Source organism: Carassius gibelio, chromosome B18 (genome assembly GCF_023724105.1).
Source record: "Carassius gibelio isolate Cgi1373 ecotype wild population from Czech Republic chromosome B18, carGib1.2-hapl.c, whole genome shotgun sequence".
In the NCBI taxonomy this organism is placed as follows: Eukaryota; Metazoa; Chordata; class Actinopteri; order Cypriniformes; family Cyprinidae; genus Carassius; species Carassius gibelio.
The window spans coordinates 15591013-15612071 of NC_068413.1; the positions used below are offsets into that span (position 1 = coordinate 15591013).

At 35.9% G+C, this 21059-nt stretch overlaps 2 protein-coding genes across 5 annotated transcripts in view; one reads left to right on the plus strand and one right to left on the minus strand.

Moving 5' to 3' along the window:
• Positions 1-14009: 14009 nt before the first annotated feature.
• On the plus strand, positions 14010-15914 carry LOC127976945 (translocon-associated protein subunit gamma). The gene is made up of 5 exons (XM_052581537.1): positions 14010-14249; positions 14556-14682; positions 14813-14911; positions 15409-15540; positions 15631-15914. The coding sequence occupies exons 1-5, from the start codon at positions 14117-14119 to the stop codon at positions 15695-15697; spliced, it is 558 nt and encodes a 185-aa protein (XP_052437497.1). The 5' UTR covers positions 14010-14116; the 3' UTR covers positions 15698-15914.
• A 2583-nt stretch (positions 15915-18497) lies between these two features.
• Positions 18498-21059, minus strand: part of LOC127977820 (voltage-gated potassium channel subunit beta-1-like) — a 133081-nt gene continuing 130519 nt past the window's right edge. For all 4 annotated transcript variants that reach the window (XM_052582961.1, XM_052582958.1, XM_052582959.1 and 1 more), the window contains one exon: positions 18498-21034. In XM_052582961.1, the coding sequence (XP_052438921.1) occupies positions 20945-21034 (90 nt within the window). In that variant the 3' untranslated portion in view covers positions 18498-20944. The remainder of the gene's footprint in view (positions 21035-21059) is intronic.

Sequence of the window (21059 nt, forward strand, 5' to 3'; positions counted from 1 at the left end):
ATGTCACAGGTTGTCATAGGTCAGTATCAAATGAGTTTGAAATTATAATTTGCAGCACAAATAAGGCTTCTTAGGATGTTTTTAAATCCCAAAAACTGTCAGAAAAGGATAAGGCCTAAGAGATTTCTTAACCTGTAATGAAAGGAAAAAAACACCACCATTAGCAACAACAAAAACAATAACAATTTAAAATATAGATTTTTTTTCCTGATTATTAAAGGAATGATTAGGTCTCTCTCTCTCTCTCTCTCTCTGCCAGACAGCCCCTCCCTACAATCCACACACACTGTCAGTCACCAAAGATTCACAGTCACCAACCCCCTCACACTCACACTCCCCCTCCCTCTCCCCCTCCCTTTCCTCACACAGACGGAGTGGCCAGAGTGAGATCATGTCAGTTGAGAAGTCTGACAGTTTTTTCTTTTCTTTTATCCATACAGTGTTGTAAAGTCATGAAACTATGCATATTTCCTCATAATGATTTGATCTCTGTATGAAAACATGCCTTGAAGTGTTTGGAAGCTGCAATTTAGACATACAATACAATTAATGTTTCCCTTCTTACTGTCATTTCAAAAAATCACCATGTCAAAACCGTTCAAGCTAACCAAAATCCGTTCGCAATTTAAGTTCCTCGATGTTGTTTCTTCATGTAGTCAAAGTTTGGTGTGTATAGTGTACTTCCCATGTGAGGAGTATGCATTAATTCACAACTGTAAAATCTCAAAAATACACATTCAAATCAAAATAGCTGACTTCCTGTTGATCGTAGCTTATGACTGTGAATTAGAAAGTTGTCCGTCTTGATAAGAACAATTTAAGTACCGAGTTTGGTGTCTGTAGCTAAAACTAAATAAAATGCATTATTATTATTATTAGCTGTACACTTGCTAAACATTTTTAAATATAAACTTATGCAATTGTGTGTGTGTGTATATATATATATATATATATATATATATATATATATATATATATATATATATATATATATATATATATATATATATATAAATTCAAGTGTACAGTTTTCTTTTATTGCATCTTGAAATAAATATTTATGAGTTCTGTGTTTGTTTATTTTATTTATTTTATTTTTTATTTTACATTTTTTTTAGGGAGATTACAGCCTTTAATCTCCTCAAAATAAATGTGCATATAAACCATGAACAATTTAATTATAGCTGTATTTATAAAATGCTTACTAAAATATTAATTTTGGGAGAAGGCTATATAAAGCATGAACTGACTATTTACTAATGCTTAGCTAAGAATTGCAGCTATTATGAAGTGTTACCAATGCATTTACTAATGTTAACAATTGAGACATTATTTTAAAGTGTTACCAAATCCTTAAATAATTTAAAAGTGTTTTGTTATGATTTCATTAACCTATAAGCATTTGTGAAATAGTTCTGCTTGCATTAAAGCTTAGTCTTCATCTGTGAGCTGAACAGTTTTACTGTTACATCCTTGAGATTATGTAAATTCAAATAAATGTCATGTCACAGGGTGACAGAGGTCAGTATCAAATGAGTTTGAAATTATTATTTGCAGCACAAATAAGGTTTTTTAGGATTTTTTTTAATCCCTGAAACTGTCAGAAAAGGATAAGGCCTAAGATATTTCTTAAGATGTAATGATAACAGCACAATTAGCAACAACAACAAAAAAATAACTATTTAAAATACAGTTTTTTTTCTGGTGATTAAAGAGATGTTTAAGTCTCTCTCTCTCTCTCTCTCTCTCTCTCTCTGTCTGTCTGCCACTCAGCTCACACCCCTCCCCCACTCACACTCACACACACACACAGAGTCAGCACACAGAGTGACAGAGTGAGATCAGATGTCTGACAGTTTTTTAATTTTCTTTTAATCATACAGTGCTGTAAAGTCATGAAACTGCATATTTCCTCAGAATCACTGGTTTTCTAAATTAAAAATGTTTTTTAAAGGTTTGGAAGCTGCAATTTAAAAATACAAGACGATTAATGTTTCACTTTTTACTGTCATTTCAAAAAATCACCACGACAAAACCGTTCAAGCTAACCAAAATCTGTTCGCAATTTAAGTTCCTCGATGTTTTTTCTTCATGTAGACAACGTTTGGTGTGTATAGTGTACTTCCCCTGTGAGGAGTATTCATTAATTCACAACTGTAAAATCTCAAAAATACACATTCAAATCAAAATAGCCGACTTCCTGTTGATCGTAGCTGATGACTGTGAATTAGAAAGTTGTCCGTCTTGAAAAGAACAATTTATGTACCAAGTTTGGTGTCTGTAGCTAAAACTAACCCCCCCACTTTTGACAAAAGGTGGCGCTATAGAGTGCCTCCTTCACGCCCTTTTAAAAGCTTTTGCCATTGTCTAGCTATCACTAATACTGATATGTGTTTTGAGTTTCATGTAAATCTGAGCTTGTTGTCTGCCTCAAACTCACCATAACAGAACATTCAAGTTTGACACGTTGCCATGGCAACACTATATCAGATATCAATATCCCCACAACAGATTTACATCGGCCGTGTTTTGTCATTATTCTGATGAAGTTTTAAGTAAATTGAGTAAAAATAAGATGCTGAATTCAAAGCATTTGGAAAATGACACACTTCCTGCTGCCAGTTGGTGGCGCTATAACGTTGACTCTTAATAGCCACATATATACAATCGGTATCATACAACGAACAAACCCATGAAGTTTGATCAAATTCAGGAAATGTATGTGGATGTTATTAGACATTTCCTGTTTCTCATTTCTCGCCATAAGTTCCATGCCTCGCCACGGGCAAACCGTTCGAGATATCAAAAATCCCCTCGCAATTTTTCATCCCCAATGTATTGAGATCATGTTCACCGAGTTTCGTGGCGAACGGGTTGAAAACCTCAGAGGAGTATTTCAAATTCCAGAGCATGCTTTTTTTAAACAGCCCTGAATAGCTGACTTCCTGTTGGGCGGAGCCTATGACATAAAGTGTGAAAGTTGTTCGGCTCAATGAGATCTATAAGTGTACCGAGTTTGATATAAATACATGCAAGTGTGTGTGAGCTATGGTTCAAGAATTCTGACTGTCTTCCAGGGGGCGCTGTAGAGCCCCTGTGCCACGCCCGGGTCCCAGCCTCTGCGGCGTCCTGATGGCCGCAGATTCCAATGTGTGTGCCAATTTTCAAGAGTTTTTGAGCATGTTAAGGCCCCCAAAACACCCCGGAAGGTTTAATAAAAAATAAAAATAATAATAACAAGAATAATCCTTAGAAGAACAATAGGGCTCTTCGCCCCTTCGGGCTTGAGCCCTAAATATAGCTGCAAGCAGCGATGGCGGGCTCAAGCCACCAATGCCATCGCCACCCGGTGGCATCAGGTAAACTGTGCCCAGCGGGCACATGCATTCACAATATCCCTCTGGCAGTGAGGTTTTAAAGGATATGGCAGTTAAAGGGTTAATCCGAATCATCTAGACTTTAAAATCACATTCACAGAACAATATATATATATAACTTTAGTAACACTGTACAATAAGATTTCATTTATAAACATTGTTAACATGAACAATATTTATATTGCATTCATTCATGTCAGTTAATATTCCAAACTTAAACATTAAAACATTGTTTTATTGTGATTTTTTTCCAAGCACATTTTACCAATTCCAAACCATATCAATCTTAATAACTACCATTATTTTTTATTTAATCATTTATGAGTGCTATACAATAATTAATGTGAAGATAAATTTTTAGTCAATTCTGCAAGACAGACTTTCAGGAAAGGAGGTGGAATAAAAATGAGCTCCTAAATCTTAATCCTGGATTCTGGAAGATATATTCCTCAAACCATCGGACAAGAGGAGGTGGTGCTGGTCCTTCACGAGTCACTCTAATCTGTTCATAAAGCCTATATATAAAGACTTAATATATAGTATTTCACAATACTTCATGGTATTCTAATTAAATCATTTTTTGTAATCATAGATCTCTCAGAACCTGACACATTGTAATTCTGGAGACTCCAGGAAAGTGGCAGTTCTGTAAAATGTTGGCGCTGGAGACTAAATGCACCCTGATAGTTTCACACCTAATTCACTTAACACACACACAAACACACACACACACACACATTAACCACAGTGACAGTGGGACTGAGTGACATCAGATGTATGATAGTTTTTTAATTTTCTATCATCCATATAGTGTTGTATAGTCATGAAACTATGGTCATGAGACCAGTCATTCTGAGGAAATATGCCTCAGAATGACTGGTCTTCTATGTGTACATTTTTTTGAAGTGTTTAGAAGCTGCACTTTAAAAAAATAAAAAGACATTTACTGGTTCCTTTTTTACTATTATTTCAAAAAATCACCACGACAAAATCATTCAAGCTATCCAAAATTCATTCACACCTGTTCTGTAAGATTAATTCTTTAAACAGTGGTAAAAGAGGATGTGCTGCTGATCCTTCAAGAGTCACTCAAAACTTATCTGTCCATAAAGCCTATAAATAATTATTCTTAATATACAGTTCACAATACTTCAGCTTGTTATTCTAATTAAGTGAGGGTCATTTTATCAGTAAAATACATACAATTCATATTTTTTTTTTTTGAAAGATTTCTATAAATGATTTAAATCATACTCGTTTCTACAATAATTATTTAAAAGTAATCCTATAGCTCCCTCTGGTGGCCATTATTGGTACTAAGAATTGCAAGCTTCATTTATAAGTTATGATAGTTTTAATTTTATGCTGGCTCTTGAAAATGATAAAGCTATGAAACTTACTGTGCTTCCTTCAAATGATGGCTTCTACTTATATAAACAATTATGAAGAGTTAGAATGAAACATTTTAAAGATATAGTAAAATAACTATTGTATTTTTTTATGTTACTTTAATAAATCTCTATGGCAACACCATTTAAGCTATCCTAAACCCATTCACAATTTAACATCTCAGTATATTGGCATCATGTTGAAAAAGGAGTATGGAGTAGTATGAGGAGGAGTATGAATTCATTAACAGGCTGATTTTATCATAAATCCACAATAAAATTTCTGAGTTCTGTATCAATCTGTGTTGTTGTTTGTTTATTTTTATCTTTTATTTTTCATAGGAAGATAACTGACCCTTTACTCTCCTTTTTAATAAATGTGCTTATAAACCAAGGACAAGCTATTTATAGCTGTATTTATAAACTGCTTACTCCTGACTATTAATATTGGGACAAGGCTTTATAAAGCATGAACTAACTATTTACTAATGAGTTTAGTTATTATAAAGTGTTATCAATGCATTTGCTAATGTTAACAAATTAGACATTATTTTACAGTGTTATCAAATCCTTAAATGACTCATAAGCATTTGTGAAAGTTCTGCTTGCATTACAGCTTAGTATTGATCTGTGAGCTGAACAGATTTACTGTTACATCCATGAGATTATGTAAATTCAAATAAATATAATGTCAGAGGATGTCATAGGTCAGTATCAAATGAGTTTGAAATTATTATTTGCAGCACAAATAAGTTGTTTTTTAGGATTTTAAAAAATCCCTAAAACTGTCAGAAAAAAGATAAGGCCTAAGCTATTTCTATGTGAGTGGCTAAATTTATTTTTGTTTTTATAATTGTAATACACAAACTATGAAATTTTACAAAATGTATAAAAAGGTAAATAAATAAATATGCACACATTAAAAAAGCAGCCAAGTCGAATGAGTTTCCTTTTTTATATAGATTAAAATTGAAGACAGAAGCAAGTGGTAAATGTGGTCACTTTAATATTCAAATCCAGTAGATCCACTTCAGATTTATTTCTCAACAGTTTATGTTCACGTGGCTGTTTTCGTTTATATTCGCCAAGCTATTTTGAAATAATCTTGTCCGTTATGTGTTCGTTCGTACGACGAAAGGCAGAAACCTGCAGCTCAAGAGATATGTTATTCTGCCAGTCGCGCTTTCAAATAGTCTTGCACACTTAAACTGGTCACAAACACCTGCATTTAGCTCTTGTTGTGTTTTAATTGGTGAATTGTGTGATATCGCTGCAATATTTTATTTGTAGAAGCTATAAAACAAGAATAAACTCGTTTTTTCTGAGCTCGTCATTCCACACGCTCATGCTCAGAGCGGTGATTCATCTCTCGTGTTTCTCACGTATCACTGGCCACACATCAATTATTAATGAGCCCTGACCCGGTAATAATCAGATATGTTGGTTTAGCTTGTCAGTGTGAATTAAATCTAAGTATTTATTTGTATTTTAACCAATTTAAAAGTGAAAGTAAAAGTCCGGGAATTGAACCTGTAGGGGCGCTATTTCTCTCAGACAATGGAAGTCTGAAGCACATATACTCAAACAGAGGGACAGAGTGAGATGAGATGTCTGGCAGTTTTTTGATTTTCTGTTATCCATACAGTGTTGTAAAGTCGTGAAACTATCCATATTTACTCAGAATGACTTTTTTTCTGTATGAAAAAAGGTTTTGAAGTGTTTGGAATTTAAAAATGCAGGACAATTAATAATTCCATTTTTACTGTCATTTAAAAAAATCACCACGACAAAACCGTTCAAGCTATCCAAAATCCATTGGCAATTTAAGTTGTTTAAAATGTTTTGGCATCATGTAGACAAAGTTTGGTGTGTATAGTGTTACTCTCCTCTGAGCAGTATGCATTAATTCACAGCTAAATGTAAAAAAAAATCCACATTCAAATCAAAATAGCTGACTTCCTGTTGATCGTAGCTGATGACTGTGAATTAGAAAGTTGTCCGTCTTGATAAGAACAATTTTTGTACCGAGTTTGGTGTCTGTAGCTAAAACTAACCCCCCCACTTTTGACAAAAGGTGGCGCTATAGAGTGCCTCTTCCACGCCCTTTTAAAAGCTTTTTCCATTGTCTAGCTATCAAGAATACTGATATGTGTTTTGAGTTTCATGTAAATCTGAGGTTGTTATCTGCCTCAAAATCACCATAACAGAATATTCAAGTTTGACACGTTGCCATGGCAACAATATATAAGATATCAATATCCCCACAACAGATTTACATCGGCCATGTTTTGACATTATTCTGATGAAGTTTGAAGCAAATCGAGTAAAAATAAGATGCTGAATTCAAAGCATTTTGAAAATGACTCACTTCCTGCTGCCAGTTGGTGGCGCTATAACGTTGACTCTTAATAGTCACATATATACGATCGGTATCATACATCGAACAAACCGATGAAGTTTGATCAAACTCAGGCAATGTATGTGGATGTTATTAGGCATTTCCTGTTTCTCACTTTTTGCCCTAATTTCAATGCCTCGCCACGAGCAAACCGTTCGAGATATCAAAAATCCCCTCGCAATTTTTCATCCCCAATGTCTTGAGATCATGTTCACCGAGTTTGGTGGCAAACAAGTAAAAAACCTATGACAAGTATATCAAATTCCAGAGCATGCTTTTTTTAAACAGCCATGAATAGCAGACTTCCTGTTGGGCGGAGCCTTTGACATAGAGCGCGAAAGTTGTTCAGCTCAATGAGATCTACAAGTGTACTGAGTTTCATATAAATATATGCAAGTGTGTGTGAGCTATGGTTCAAGATTTCTGACTGTGTTCCAGGGGGCGCTGTAGAGCCCCTGTGCCACACCCGGGTCCCAGTCTCGGTGGCGTCCTGATGGCCGCAGATTCCAATGTGCGTGCCAATTTTCAAGAGTTTTTGAGCATGTTAAGGCCCCCAAAAACTCCCGGAAGGTTTAATAAAAAATAAAAAAAATAATAATAATAATAAGAAAAAGAATAATCCTTAGGGGAACAATAGGGCTCTTCGCCCCTTCGGGCTTGAGCCCTAAATAATCCTTAGAAGAACAATAGGGCTCTTCGCCCCTTCGGGCTTGAGCCCTAACAAGAATAATCCTTAGAAGAACAATAGGGCTCTTCGCCCCTTCGGGCTTGAGCCCTAATAAACCTTCATTGCATTCTTGTATGAAAACTAAATATAAAAACAATTAATCTATGGAATGCAATTTTTTTTTAAAACGAAAAAAAAAAAAAAAAATAGACCCATAATATGCATTTTAGATTTAAATTGGACACTGTATACAAACCCTATTTTGAATTTCTTTTCAAAATAGCTTTTAAAATAAAAATCATGTTGTAGTATCTAATTTTTACTGCATAATATAAATATAAGAGAGCAAAATTGCATGTAGGATTTGTCATTTATCAATAATAACCAATGATATAAATATTGGTTATTAGGATATAATTCAATATTTGGACAATTTACAATCCTGAAGTCCCATACAAACGTTTCTTTTTCTTTCTTTTTTTATAACCAGCTGGATTGAACTGTGTAATCACAGGGTGTTTTCAAGTTAATTTCAAACGAAATCTTCTCCAGAGTTCCGAAGGTTGGGGACGATCTGGGAGTGCAAGTTCATAGTGAGGTTTGGGAGGAGTACGTTGAGAGAGCATGTGCAAGGTCAATAAATATATGACATATATTGGTGCAATTCAAAACACATCAAATACATCTTTCCAAAATACGCAACACAAGGTCTTTCCCCTCAATGCAGCAGATAATGAACAGAGCACTCATTCATCTCATTCATTGTACACATGCCAAGCTGCATTCATGTAGTGTACTTAACAGTCTACAGCAAATGAGAGGGAGTGGTCCTTCGTTACAATCCTTGGTGTTGATTTACTGAGAGCAAACGTGACATACAGGCATGGTCACACCAGTAAAGCAAATCTTTCAAATGTGGAAAGGGGATTTTCCAGCCTTTGAATGTTGGGCGAGCAAAACTGTAAATATGCCACATCTGGACATACAAAGGTTTTCTACGTAATGAGAAATGGCATTAAAGTATTACAATTTAAACACAAGACAAGGCAAAACTATAGAAGACTGTTGACTGCTGTACTATTGCATTCATATGATACCGCAATGTCAGAAATAGCCTATTGTTACTACACTGCCTACAATCTTTTTAGCTGAATTATGAAAGAAAAAAACCCCCAGTGTGACAAATACCACCTGTAAAAATAGTTCTACCAGAAAGACTCAGGAGGTGAAGATAAAACTCAAAAGTATTTATTCACAAAACCAATACAAAGAACATAATTATTTTGGTAAAGGCCCCATCTGTAGCTTGAATCAGACATAGAACTATTCCTGCCAAAAACAAAGACAGGACAGAGCATACCCCCACATGGACGGAGCCAACCTGGTGGTGGAGGGATGGATGGAGGAAAACGTCACAACAGTATCTACAAACACATTGAAGGGTGAGTATAGAGCTTTTATATTCCTTGTGTTGAGTGCCGATTGGCTAGATCTAATTGTAATGTAACGTGGCATTAAGTCTTCCCAGTAGAACTTGTGCGGATGCATCCATTTTTCATAGAATATGAAATAAAATTATATATATATATCTATATATATATATATACTTTCAAATGTAGGCCTACCTCAGAAACCCATCCATCAAAGTGGGACATTGTCAAGCATTCAAGTTGAAAACACAAAACAGAAGTAACCTAAACAAAACACGTTAATTATATTGTGAACAGTAAACCCAAATGATTATATCTGAATTCAGAACAATGAAGAAATATTCACTTCTATTACTTGAATACATGGCAGACCTAAGACAAATACAGAGTTCTGGCATGAAACTCTGATGGTGCAGTATGATAGGTCAACTCAGTCTGACGAAATGGCATCAATATCACATGGCACAGCTGATTGGTTTTCCTCTGTATTGTTAGCCAATGAACTCACTGCTCAACATTCAAATATATGACTAGAACTTGCCCCGTTAGCAGTGTAGCTTGCTTCAGAGACCCTCCACATTCCCCAGCTCCACCTGCATATATCTGCTACGAGGTGATCATGTATGCTATGGGGTTACTTCATTTATGTTATATTTGCAGCAGCAATATTACTAACATGCTCACATGTCTCGGTACTTACTCTGCAGCAGCAGCGTTGCAGAATTATTCCGCCAAGACCAAATACATTAACATTGTCATGTTCTTTACCATTCCAATCCCAGTTGCCATGACAGAACAACGGTTGTCAATTTTTCTGAAGTGAAACATTAACATAAGTATGAACTTCCTTGTACTAAAAACACAGAAGGAAGTGCATACTTCAAAGAGTAGTCTACATAGTTTACTTTCAAAAGATGAACTACATTAAGGAGCGAAAAATAATAAATCTAACAATTTCGGCAATTTATCTTCACACAAAAGACATATTAGTGTTCATTTGAAATATAAACTTCCAGCAAATCTATCAGTTGCCAAAAGAGATGACTGGATGAAACTGGAAGGCTTAAATACAACGAACACTACAAACCTAGCTGTGATTTAGTTCATAGTATCATATTTACTTTTCCAACCCAGTCTTTTTTGCCATATGAAGTCACAAGAATACTGCATGTGTCTGTTTAAGCACAATATGTGTTTGTTCAGCATATTGGCCACATAATAGTAGCTCACACAAAACCATATGTTCTTCTTTCCTCATGTATCTTCAAAGATGCACAAACGGTGAAGTCATGTTGGGCACACAGACTCTGATGACCGTGATGTCAAGCTAACTCAGCAGTCATTATTTCCTTCTCTTTCAGTCTCTTCAGAATTTGTACTGGTGTTTCCTAAGATGAAAAGGTCAGTTTTAAAGTCAAAGAGCAGTTGAATTTTTATTTTTTATTTAACCCTCCCCCTCCGCTTTTTGTTGGAGTCCCTGCTGTTGGGTTTTTGCTGTTTGAGTGGTCACACCAAGTTTGTTTTTCCATCTCCCGTGTTCTTCACACGCAGGGTTGATGCTACACAAAACGCAGTGACCTTTCAGATGTAGACAGACGAATGAGCTTTCCTCTGGTGCCAAAATGTCAATGTCTTGAGGTTTTCTTTCCCGCTCTTTTCGTTGTTTGCTTTTGCAAGTGGTGTTGGCAGGCCGGTGTAATAACCCTCAGCCTTTGGCCTCAGGCTAAGCATGTGCTCTGTGCTTCTGAAGAACATCATGACACACTTATGACAAACAAAAAGCCATTTGACATTCTGATTTAGCATTGACTTCCATAACAGGATGCAGGTCTTGAGTAACATCATGAATGATACCTTAAATTGTACTTTTTGTTGAGGAAATGTGTTTGTTTGTTTTTTCTTGAGAAATTTGGCATTTTTGTCTAAGGATTTTTTTCTGGCAGATGATAAAACTTGACAAAACCACCTTGATAAAATAGTTCTCAGTTAACCTAGCAACTGCATATCAAAGCACAAACGATCACTCTGCATAGAATGGGATAGAAATGGCATGGAAAACACCCAGAATACGAGAAAATGTTTAATATTTTTACAGAAATGATTGAGGAAACTTGAGTTCAGTAAAAAAAAGAATGTTGCATCGTATATACAGTTAAACACTCCACTAAAATATGTTTTTTTTTGTTGTGTATTAGTTGAATCTATTTAAAATGAACATCTTGTAGTTAACTGCTAGTTTGCGATATCACACATAAACTGCAAAAACTGTGCTATTACTGCTTTTTAAACACAGAATCATATCATTCTTTGGCCCATTCTTGACCTATACAGGTTTTAGTCTTCAATATATTGGTAACCCTAAAAAACTCATAAAAGAAACCCTTTTAAATCAGAAAAACAGAACATTAAACACTAAGAGATCTTGTACAAAACATTAACACTTAATTTCAACATTTACTATCCTTCCACAGTCTGAAACAAAGCATGTGTACTATAATTCTGCTGTAACTCATTTTGTTCTGTTTAATATAATCACTATGTTCATCAGGGGAAAAAGACACCTGTAAAAGACATAAATACATGTGCACATAATGTTTCTGCATCTTAATATAAGATGCATACAGATGAGCATGACGATTAGAAAGGGAATAGTTCTTCCAAAAATGTAAATTCTGTCTTCACAACCAACCCCGGGCTGACACAACCAAGGTTTCTGATCTCCTATTTTTTTTGTGTGTGTGTGTGCTTTTTGCACACTCATGATGTTCTCATTTGTCTTTCTGAATAGTGTAACCTGTTCTCTACAAATCTTTTTCTTTTTTACTTTAATGTTGCATTTGGCAATCTACCATTTATAAATCCTGCTATGCATTTTTGTATACGCCCTAGATCTAAAAATGGCAAGAGAACAAAAAGCAAGTCCTACTGACAGAATACATAATGCTGTCAGCACAGTCATCATATGCAACCTCTTAAAGTTGGGTGCTTTCGGATCAAAGCACCGTCCCATGCGTAACTGGCTGCCATTGAACGGATCCACCCATTCTCCAGAAAGAGGTGCAAATGTGATCAAACCAGCTGCCATGAGTAGGCTGCTAGTCATTCTGATGTCAAATAAGAAAACAAACGATGAGGTCTACACCCATTTCATAACTGCCCTTTGTTAACCGGGGAAACCCAGGATGGGTTTATGCGTTTACCTGAACTTTGTCCTCACTAGTGTCTCCCTGGTGCTTTCTGCTTTCCTTTATCAACTACAGCAACGATGTGTACAGTCAGCTAGTTCCCAGTTCACTTTCATTCTCATTTCTTTCCCTCAATTATTATTCTTATCATTTTTGCTTCTGCCTTTCCGAAGCCAGCTCAGAGTTGTTGTTCTGTAAATGTCATTAAGTTATCAGGTGACTTGGTGGTAAAGAGTGTAATTTATTCTCGAGTTCAAAAATTCACCAGCTCCAGGGTAGGCCTACCTAAAATCTCAACTGAGTGTTCATACAAAATTATCTGTTCCAAACTTCTCTTCACAGAGTTATGATGTCTCAGACATTTAAAAAAAAAGAAAAGAAAAATCTGCTTTTCTCAGACATTTATGCTGGTTGGGTGGCAGGTTGAGTTTCTCCCCTAAAGAAATGGAATGATACTTCAGATACTTAAGTGAGGTGAAAAAGAAAAGTAGACAGAGAAACACCAGTGTCTCAGTAAGTCTTTCTGCATTGTGAATCAGCAATAAAAGTCTGCCTTTTGTTGTATTACAAATTAAATTTCAGACAATGCTTGAAAACCTGTCAGTGTTACATTTGGTTTTGAATTTTTAACCTGTCCTGGGCGGAACACTTTTCAGACTAAAAGCAAACAAATAAACAAACAAACAAAAAATATATATTTGAGCCTTTTTAAAACAAAAGTGGTGGTTGAACTGGGTATTGCAGTCTAAATTAAAAATATTGGAGGGTTTTTTTTTTCACCCGGCCCCTCCTCCTCAGACTTGACCTGCACGCATGTTGCCAGATTGACGATACCAACAAGAACGAGCGCACTTGACGATGAATGAATTGAAATACGCGGTGTTTTTGCCAACTGGCAACCCGGGTGCATAAATACAATTGGGTAAACTAGCAGTGGGCGGGATGCACAAACCACAACTACAGAGATTACCGAACACACATTTTCAAAAGAGAATAAAGTGACTGTAGCATTGTTTGTCAGAAAAACAAGTATGTTAACTAAGCATGTTTTTAAATATCTGGTAACACATTATGGCATTTTTATGCTTTAGTAGGGTCAAAAAACGTACATACAGCACCTTTAATGTTTAATGTTTAAATGAGCTAATATAGGATAGCATCTTTGTTTATAAGGGCAGAATTATAACTAATTCTGATTAATCTGAACTAATGTTATGTGATACTTGCTAATTTGTAAACTTTAATATCTGTCTCCATCTAGTGGTCAACAATATATATGCGTCTCAAATCAACACAAACCCACACACACATCTTTTTTTTTTTTTTTTTTTTCGTTTGACAGGACTCGGTTACTACAGCTGAAATGACAAGATGAAAAAAAAAAACGTATAGATTTGAAACAGCATAAGTGTGAGTAAAGTATGACCGAAATTTAATTATTGGGTAAACTAGGCTTATTTATTCTTCTGTGTGCTGTACACACGGTTGTTCCTCCTTGACACTAGAGGACAGCAGCTGCGCGAGACTATCCTTGAGCTCTGCCTCTGCGCGCATCAATTCTACGTCACTGTTTGTGCTGACGCGGCGTAAGCGCTTCATCCATTCCGATCACATACGTGTCTGTCTCTTTTCCCTCAAGCCGAGAATCGCAGAGGAGCGCAGACCGGAGACATGGCACCCAAAGGCAGCAACAAACAGCAATCAGAGGAGGATCTTCTCCTGCAGGACTTCAGCAGGAACCTGTCGGCCAAATCCACGGCACTGTTCTACGGCAATGCGCTAATCGTGTCCGCAATCCCCATCTGTAAGTTCCTCATCTGTTCCTGCTAATGATACTCTCGGCATTCCTTCTGACGTGGAAGTTGTTGCTCAAAATTGAGCTGCTTATTCTATTCTATTCTATTCTATTCTATTCTATTCTATTCTATTCTATATTAACGTAGATAAAAGTAACGTTAAGTAGGTTCTCGCTTAAAGCGTATGCAACACTATTTGTGGTCTCTCTGATGACCACTGTTATTGTTTTACTTAATTTATTCATTGTGAATATATTGTAGCAAAATTATTTTGGTTACACCCAGTCCTTGCTTTATGTATTCTTTTGTAACAGGGCTGTTTTGGAGGATCTGGCACATGGATTTGGTCCAGTCCGCAGTGCTGTATGCAGTCATGACTCTGGTCAGCACATACCTGGTGGCCTTTGCTTACAAGAACGTCAAATTTGTCCTCAAGCACAAGTACGAATACCTAAATGAAACCTCACACATTGTTTAAATGCATTCTTTTCTCTTCCTCTCAGTTTTCCGCGACCCTTATATCTTTTGTTACCTTTACTAGAAGACTGAGTTAATAATTTTTTACTTTCAGAGTCGCTCAGAAGCGTGAAGACGCCGTGTCCAAGGAAGTGACCCGCAAGCTCTCTGAGGCCGACAACCGCAAAATGTCCCGCAAAGAGAAGGACGAGAGGTATGTTAGTCTTAACTGTGATAAATACTGACGGTTTTGTCAGCTTTCATTGACCAGACAACCTTAATGTTTTTATAGTATGGTGTTCATTATTTGAAATAGCATATATATATATATATATATATATATATATATATATATATATATATATATATATATATATATATATATATATATATTTATTTTTTATTTTTTATTTATTTATTTTTTTTTTTTTGTTAGTTTTTTTTGGAGGTAATTCTGGTACTTTAACTTGAGCTTTTTTAAGTTGAAGTACTCAAAGCAGTATTTCTATTATTTTCATTTTTAGTCTTGTGGAATTTATTTCAGTTACTGTATTGTTTGTTGTTATTTTTTCTTAGGCAAACATGCCAACACTGCTGATAATGATTGCAGAAAAAGCTTTATGTTGAACTGTTGTCTTAAGTATGCCACAGAATATGCTCATTCTGTAATTTTGGAAGTTCTCTATTGCTTACAGCTAGCCTTTGTTGCAGGATCCTGTGGAAGAAGAATGAGGTCGCTGATTACGAGGCCACCACTTTTTCCATCTTTTACAACAACACTCTCTTCCTTTTGATTGTCATCATTTCCTCTTTCTTCTTGCTGAAGAACTTCAATCCGACAGTGTAAGTTTACTGTAACATGTAGTCTTTGTGTCTGTTTAAGCCTATCGATTGGTCCAGATGTCTAACGTTTACCTCGTATGTCTGTCACAGGAACTACATTCTGTCCATTAGTGCGTCTTCAGGTCTGATCGCCCTGCTGTCCACAGGGTCCAAATAAACAGATTGCATTAGGAGGAGAAGATTGAGGAACAATCCAAGCAATTGAGAGGATCATGGGATTGGGGGTGGGGGCAGGCAAGGTAATTTGTTATCTTTTAGGAGGGCATTTATCATTTCATCTGTTAAAGTTTCATGAAATTCATGATTGGTTAAGGCCTTTTTTGTCTGGTCTTCTCTTGTTTTTTGTTTTGTACCAATAAAAGACTGTTTACTCACGTGTTTTGTCATATTTTATTATAAGGATATGAGGATACAAGGATACGACATAGTACTTCTGCTGTAAATAATGGCTTTTTTGATGCAATTAGACAATTACAATAGAAAAAGATGCAAATGCAAGAAAATGTACTAAAAATAAATCCTTGAGAAGTTTAGACTTCATCAGTTGACTATATAATAAATCTATGTGTATATAGTTTTAGTTTCTTTCATTGGAATGCACTTGGTAAAAATATTTACTCTACATGTACTCGATACTTTGTAGGGTCTCCTGTTGCTTTAATTACTGCCTCAGTTCAGTGTGGCATGGAGGTGATCAGTTTGTGGCTCTGCTGAGGTGGTCTGGAAGCCCAGGTTTCTTTGACAGTGGCGTTCAGCTCAGCTACATTTTTTGGTATCTTGTTTCTCATTTTCCTCTTGACAATACTTCATATATTCTCTATGGGGTTCAGGTCTGGTGAGTTTGCTGGCCAGTCAAGCACACCAACACCATGGTCATTTAACCAGCTTTTGGCAGTGTGGGCAGGTGCCAAATCATGCTGAAAAATTAAATAATCATCTTCAAAAAGCTGATCAGCAGAAGGAAGCAAGAAGCGCTCCAAAATATATTGGTAAACGGGTACAGTGGCTTTGGTTTTCAAAAAAAAAAAAAAAACTCAACGGACCAACACCAGCAGATGACATTGCACCCAAAATCATCACAGACTGTTGAAACTTAACACTTGGGCTATGAGCTTATCCACCCTTCCTCCAGACTCTAGGACCTTGGTTTCCAAATGAAATACAAAACTTGCTCTCATCTGAAAAAAGGACTTTGGACCACTGGGCAACAGTCTAGTTCTTCTCCTTAGCCCAGGTAAGATGCCTCAGAAGTGGCTTAACAAGAGGAAAATGCCAACTGTAGCCAAATTCCATGACACGTGTTTGTGTGGTTGCTCTTGATGCCTTGACCCCAGCCTCAGTCCAGTCCTTGTGAAGTTGACCCAAATTCTTGAATCGATTTTGCTTGACAATCCTCATAAGGCTGCGGTTCTCTCGGTTGGTTGTGTTTCTTCCACACTTTTTCTTTCCGCTCAACTTTCTGTTAACATGCTTGGATACAGCACTCTGTGAACAGCCAGCTTCTTTGGCAATGAATGTTTGTGGCTTACCCTCCTTGTGAAGGGTGTCAATTATTGTCTTGTGGATAACTGTCAGATCAGCAGTCTTCCCTGTGATTGTGTATCCTAGTGAACCAAACCGAGAACATTTTGAATGCTCAGGAAACCTTTGCAGGTGTTTTGAGTTGATTAGCTGATTGGCATGTCACCACATTTTGTTGAGATAATGAATTGGTGGGTTTTTGTTAAATGTAGTAACCAAAGACATAAACTACATCATTCTGTGTGCATTGAATGTATTTAATACACACAGAGTTTGTATACTTTTGTTTTTATTTCAAAAGTTTCACAATTTGAAATAATACTAAAATTAATGAACTTTTCCATGACATTCTAATTTGAGATGCACCTGTAATTATTGCAAAAAAAAATAATAAAAAAAATCAAGAAATCAGTATAATCAAGATTTCAAAATATTTTATTGAATTATTGTTTAAATGTGCACTTTAACACTTCCACTATCTAGCTTTGAAATGAATCATGAAGACTCCCCACCCTGGGTCACATGACCACGAACAGTAAAGTTACTTCCTGTCCTGAACATCACATGTACCCCGTTTTAATGGACTTTAGTGAATGGATTCACCTTTATTCAGAACGCTTCTAAAAAATGGGTTCCCTTTTCTTGCCCTTTATTCCCCTTATATTACGCTGCTGTCACTTTAAGACCTACTGTATTTTAACTTATGGGTGGCACTTTGGATTCCTGAATTCAAAATAACTGAAACAAATTATTTCAAATAATAGTGTTGCACCAAAAATATACCTGTCAGTTTGACTGAATGAGATGTACGTAAAAAAAAAAAAAAAAAAAACTTTATTAGTATCACATAAATAGCATAGGGATTTTTTTTCCTTCTGTCTAATAGCTGTTCTGTTTTTATGTATTAATAAGAGTAATAATATATATTAATATGTCAGGTTGGGAAGATTAAGCAAACCGCTAAGCAGAAAATGTATTGATTTAAGAAAAAAAGCTCTAAAGCATTTAAACTCTTGACATCTAGCAACTGCAACCATGAAAGCTTGTGGAGGCTTGTTACCGATGCAAGATAACGCAAATGCCAAATGAAAATGAAATGCCTTCAGGATAAATAACGTAGACAGTTATGCTTAATAAATCAAGAGAAGTAGGCCTAGAGATTGTGATCATGATTAAAATACAATTCATCATGCAGCCCTTTCGAAACAGAACCAGGTGTTCCTCATATATCCTGAAAAATGAAGCCAAAACATTTCAATCGCCCCCTGGTGGATGGCTGCCCTCCAGCTCATAAATCATCCTCTCCACTTAAAAAAAGGAAAGTGAGCTGAACTCTGGTGTCATGTGAACCTACTTGTGATAATACAACATTTCTACCGGTTGTTCACCAGCTTATTGTGTCCACCGGTATATTGCAATAAGGAAACACACATGGGTTTACTGACCTTATCCATTTTTATTTCAAGCATATAATCTACCTCTATGTACTGTTTACATATTTATATTTACAGAAGTACACTGCTGCCATACAGGGAGAGAGATGCATGATATGATAATAGACCCTGATGCAGAGATTCAGAAAAGCCTGTGCATCCTACAGCTCCACTTTTCTCAAAAACAGTGTTATAAACTTTAGAAAACAATAATCACCATGTGGTGCGATTTCTATTTCTTTCTTTTTCTTTTTTTTTTTTTTTAAAGACATCATGTACAATTGAGAAAGGCTCACAGTATTACACTCCTGGACCCATGGGAGAATGGGCAAGCCCTAATGTTCATGCAGGTGAGAATCAAGGCACTCCGCAGGGAGACTAAAGGTAACACTATGTACACAAGGTTCTCATGAAGCCCTCTGTGTTTCACTCTTTATTTTCTCTATACAGAACCATCTTGTTTCCTCAAGCCAAATTCCAACAAGTTTCACATTCATCTAAAAACTCTGAGAATTGAAATACTACAGGGTATAGCAGCTCATCTGTGTTTAAAATATCAAGGGCATGATAAAGTATGGCTTTCAAGTAGGGCGAGCAAGAGCGATAAAATCAAACATGAGGCACCCGCAAACAGTAAATCAGATTCGCTCCCATTATATCTTAATGCTTCCATGCATATTGGGAACTCCTTGATTCTTAAAGAGACAGTCCACCCATAAATATAAACTCATCATTCACTGACACTCAGTTTTGTTTCTATTTAACATCTCTTTATACATAATTTTACTATGTTTTTGTGCATACAGTGAAGGTCTATTGGTTCAGAAACAACAAGTGACCCAGTGACTTTTTTTTTCTTTTCTTTCTTTTTTCTTTTTTAATGAAGATTCATTTTTGGGTGAACTACCATTGTGAAAAAGAATACTTTAGTATACTTACATTTTTTAAATAAATAAATAAAAATACTTATTATGGAAAAATACACTTAAGAATACAAGAATATACTTAAGTGCCAACTGAATGTAATATTTTTGAAAAATGAAAATTTACAGTAATAATTTATATTAAATGTAGCCAGCTAAATTTTAGACTGTTCTTGCTCCACCTCAGCAGTACATATTTATTTATAATTTCATAATTATTTTGTCTTTGAAATGTGGTTAAAGTATTCTGTCAAATATACTGACAAGCATTTATGGTAAACTAAAATATAATTTCATGTAATTTCCATAGAAACCTATATATTACACATTTAAATATATATATGTAATTACACATTTGTAATGATGAAGAACATATAAAATGTAGTAATTTTAAATGGAACAGCACACTACACACTACAAATAACACACTACAGTTAAAATTATAATCAGTATTTTACATGTGCTTTGATATGTATAATATGCACTTATAAAATAAGTGTACTTCTTTTAAAGCACAACAACATCTGACTTCTTAAAAGTCCAATTAAGTGTATTAAAGAATATGGTCATGAAACTGTACTTTATTTCAGTACACTTACATGGCCTGCATTGATATGTTGTTATCTAGAAGTACAGTTTTTAAAAAAAAACATACTTTTGAAATTGAAAGTACACTAAAAGTGCACATTCAATATAATTAAACATTTCTTTTTCACAAGGCCATCCCTTTAAGTTGTTTTCCTCTGAATATCTTTCACACTGTTACTAAAAGGAAAAACAAGTCACTCATTTATAGTCAAACATGAATGCATTAGACTGCTGGCATATATTCTATGCATGTCAGATCAACTCTAATACTGTATATTTAGACTGCAGTGTGGATTGAGGTCGGTTTATAATACAGTTGCATGTTCAGTAAGCATGTATTCATAGATTTATGCTACCCTCATTCAAGTAATTTCCTATAGGTCAGATGAGTGCATTTACTTATTTTTCTACCGCATTATAAAGCAAACACGCATAACGTCTTTAAAATATCCCTCAGAAAATATCGACACAGGCATTCTTGCACAGGCAAAACAGCTCGAATCTTTGTGAATGCACACTGCTCCACAGAGTCTGCGCTCTACAGGTCTGCAGTTGCTGCGTTTGAACACAAGAGGACGACATGCGCTTTTCCTCCACCCTGTGTGTGCGCTAATACCGCCAGACGTCCCGGAGGCTGATGGTTTTGAGAGCATAGGTCAAGCATGGGTGTTTATAAGGTTCATAAATCACATTTGTGAGTGAAGCTCTCCTGCAAGGTGCCTTAACAAGGTGACACCTGGACACCAGTCGAGGGGATTCTTGCTTTGTTTGGGTGCAAAGGCACACTAGCAGAAACAGAGGGGATGCAGGTGACAGGTTATGGAGGACGGCACTCTAAGGCCTGACCGATGATGAAAACCGATTCGGAGCAGGAACCACTAGGGCATGAACACTGCTACACACATATCTCTCTTCACCCTGAGCCCGCGTCCAGAGCCCCTAGGAACGATAGTCCTTTTTATTGTACGGCCTGTTCCCAAGTATATGATCAATGTCAGAGACCACGTGGGATGTCATCTTTGGAAGAACCTGAATGTCCAAAAGAATTAGTCAG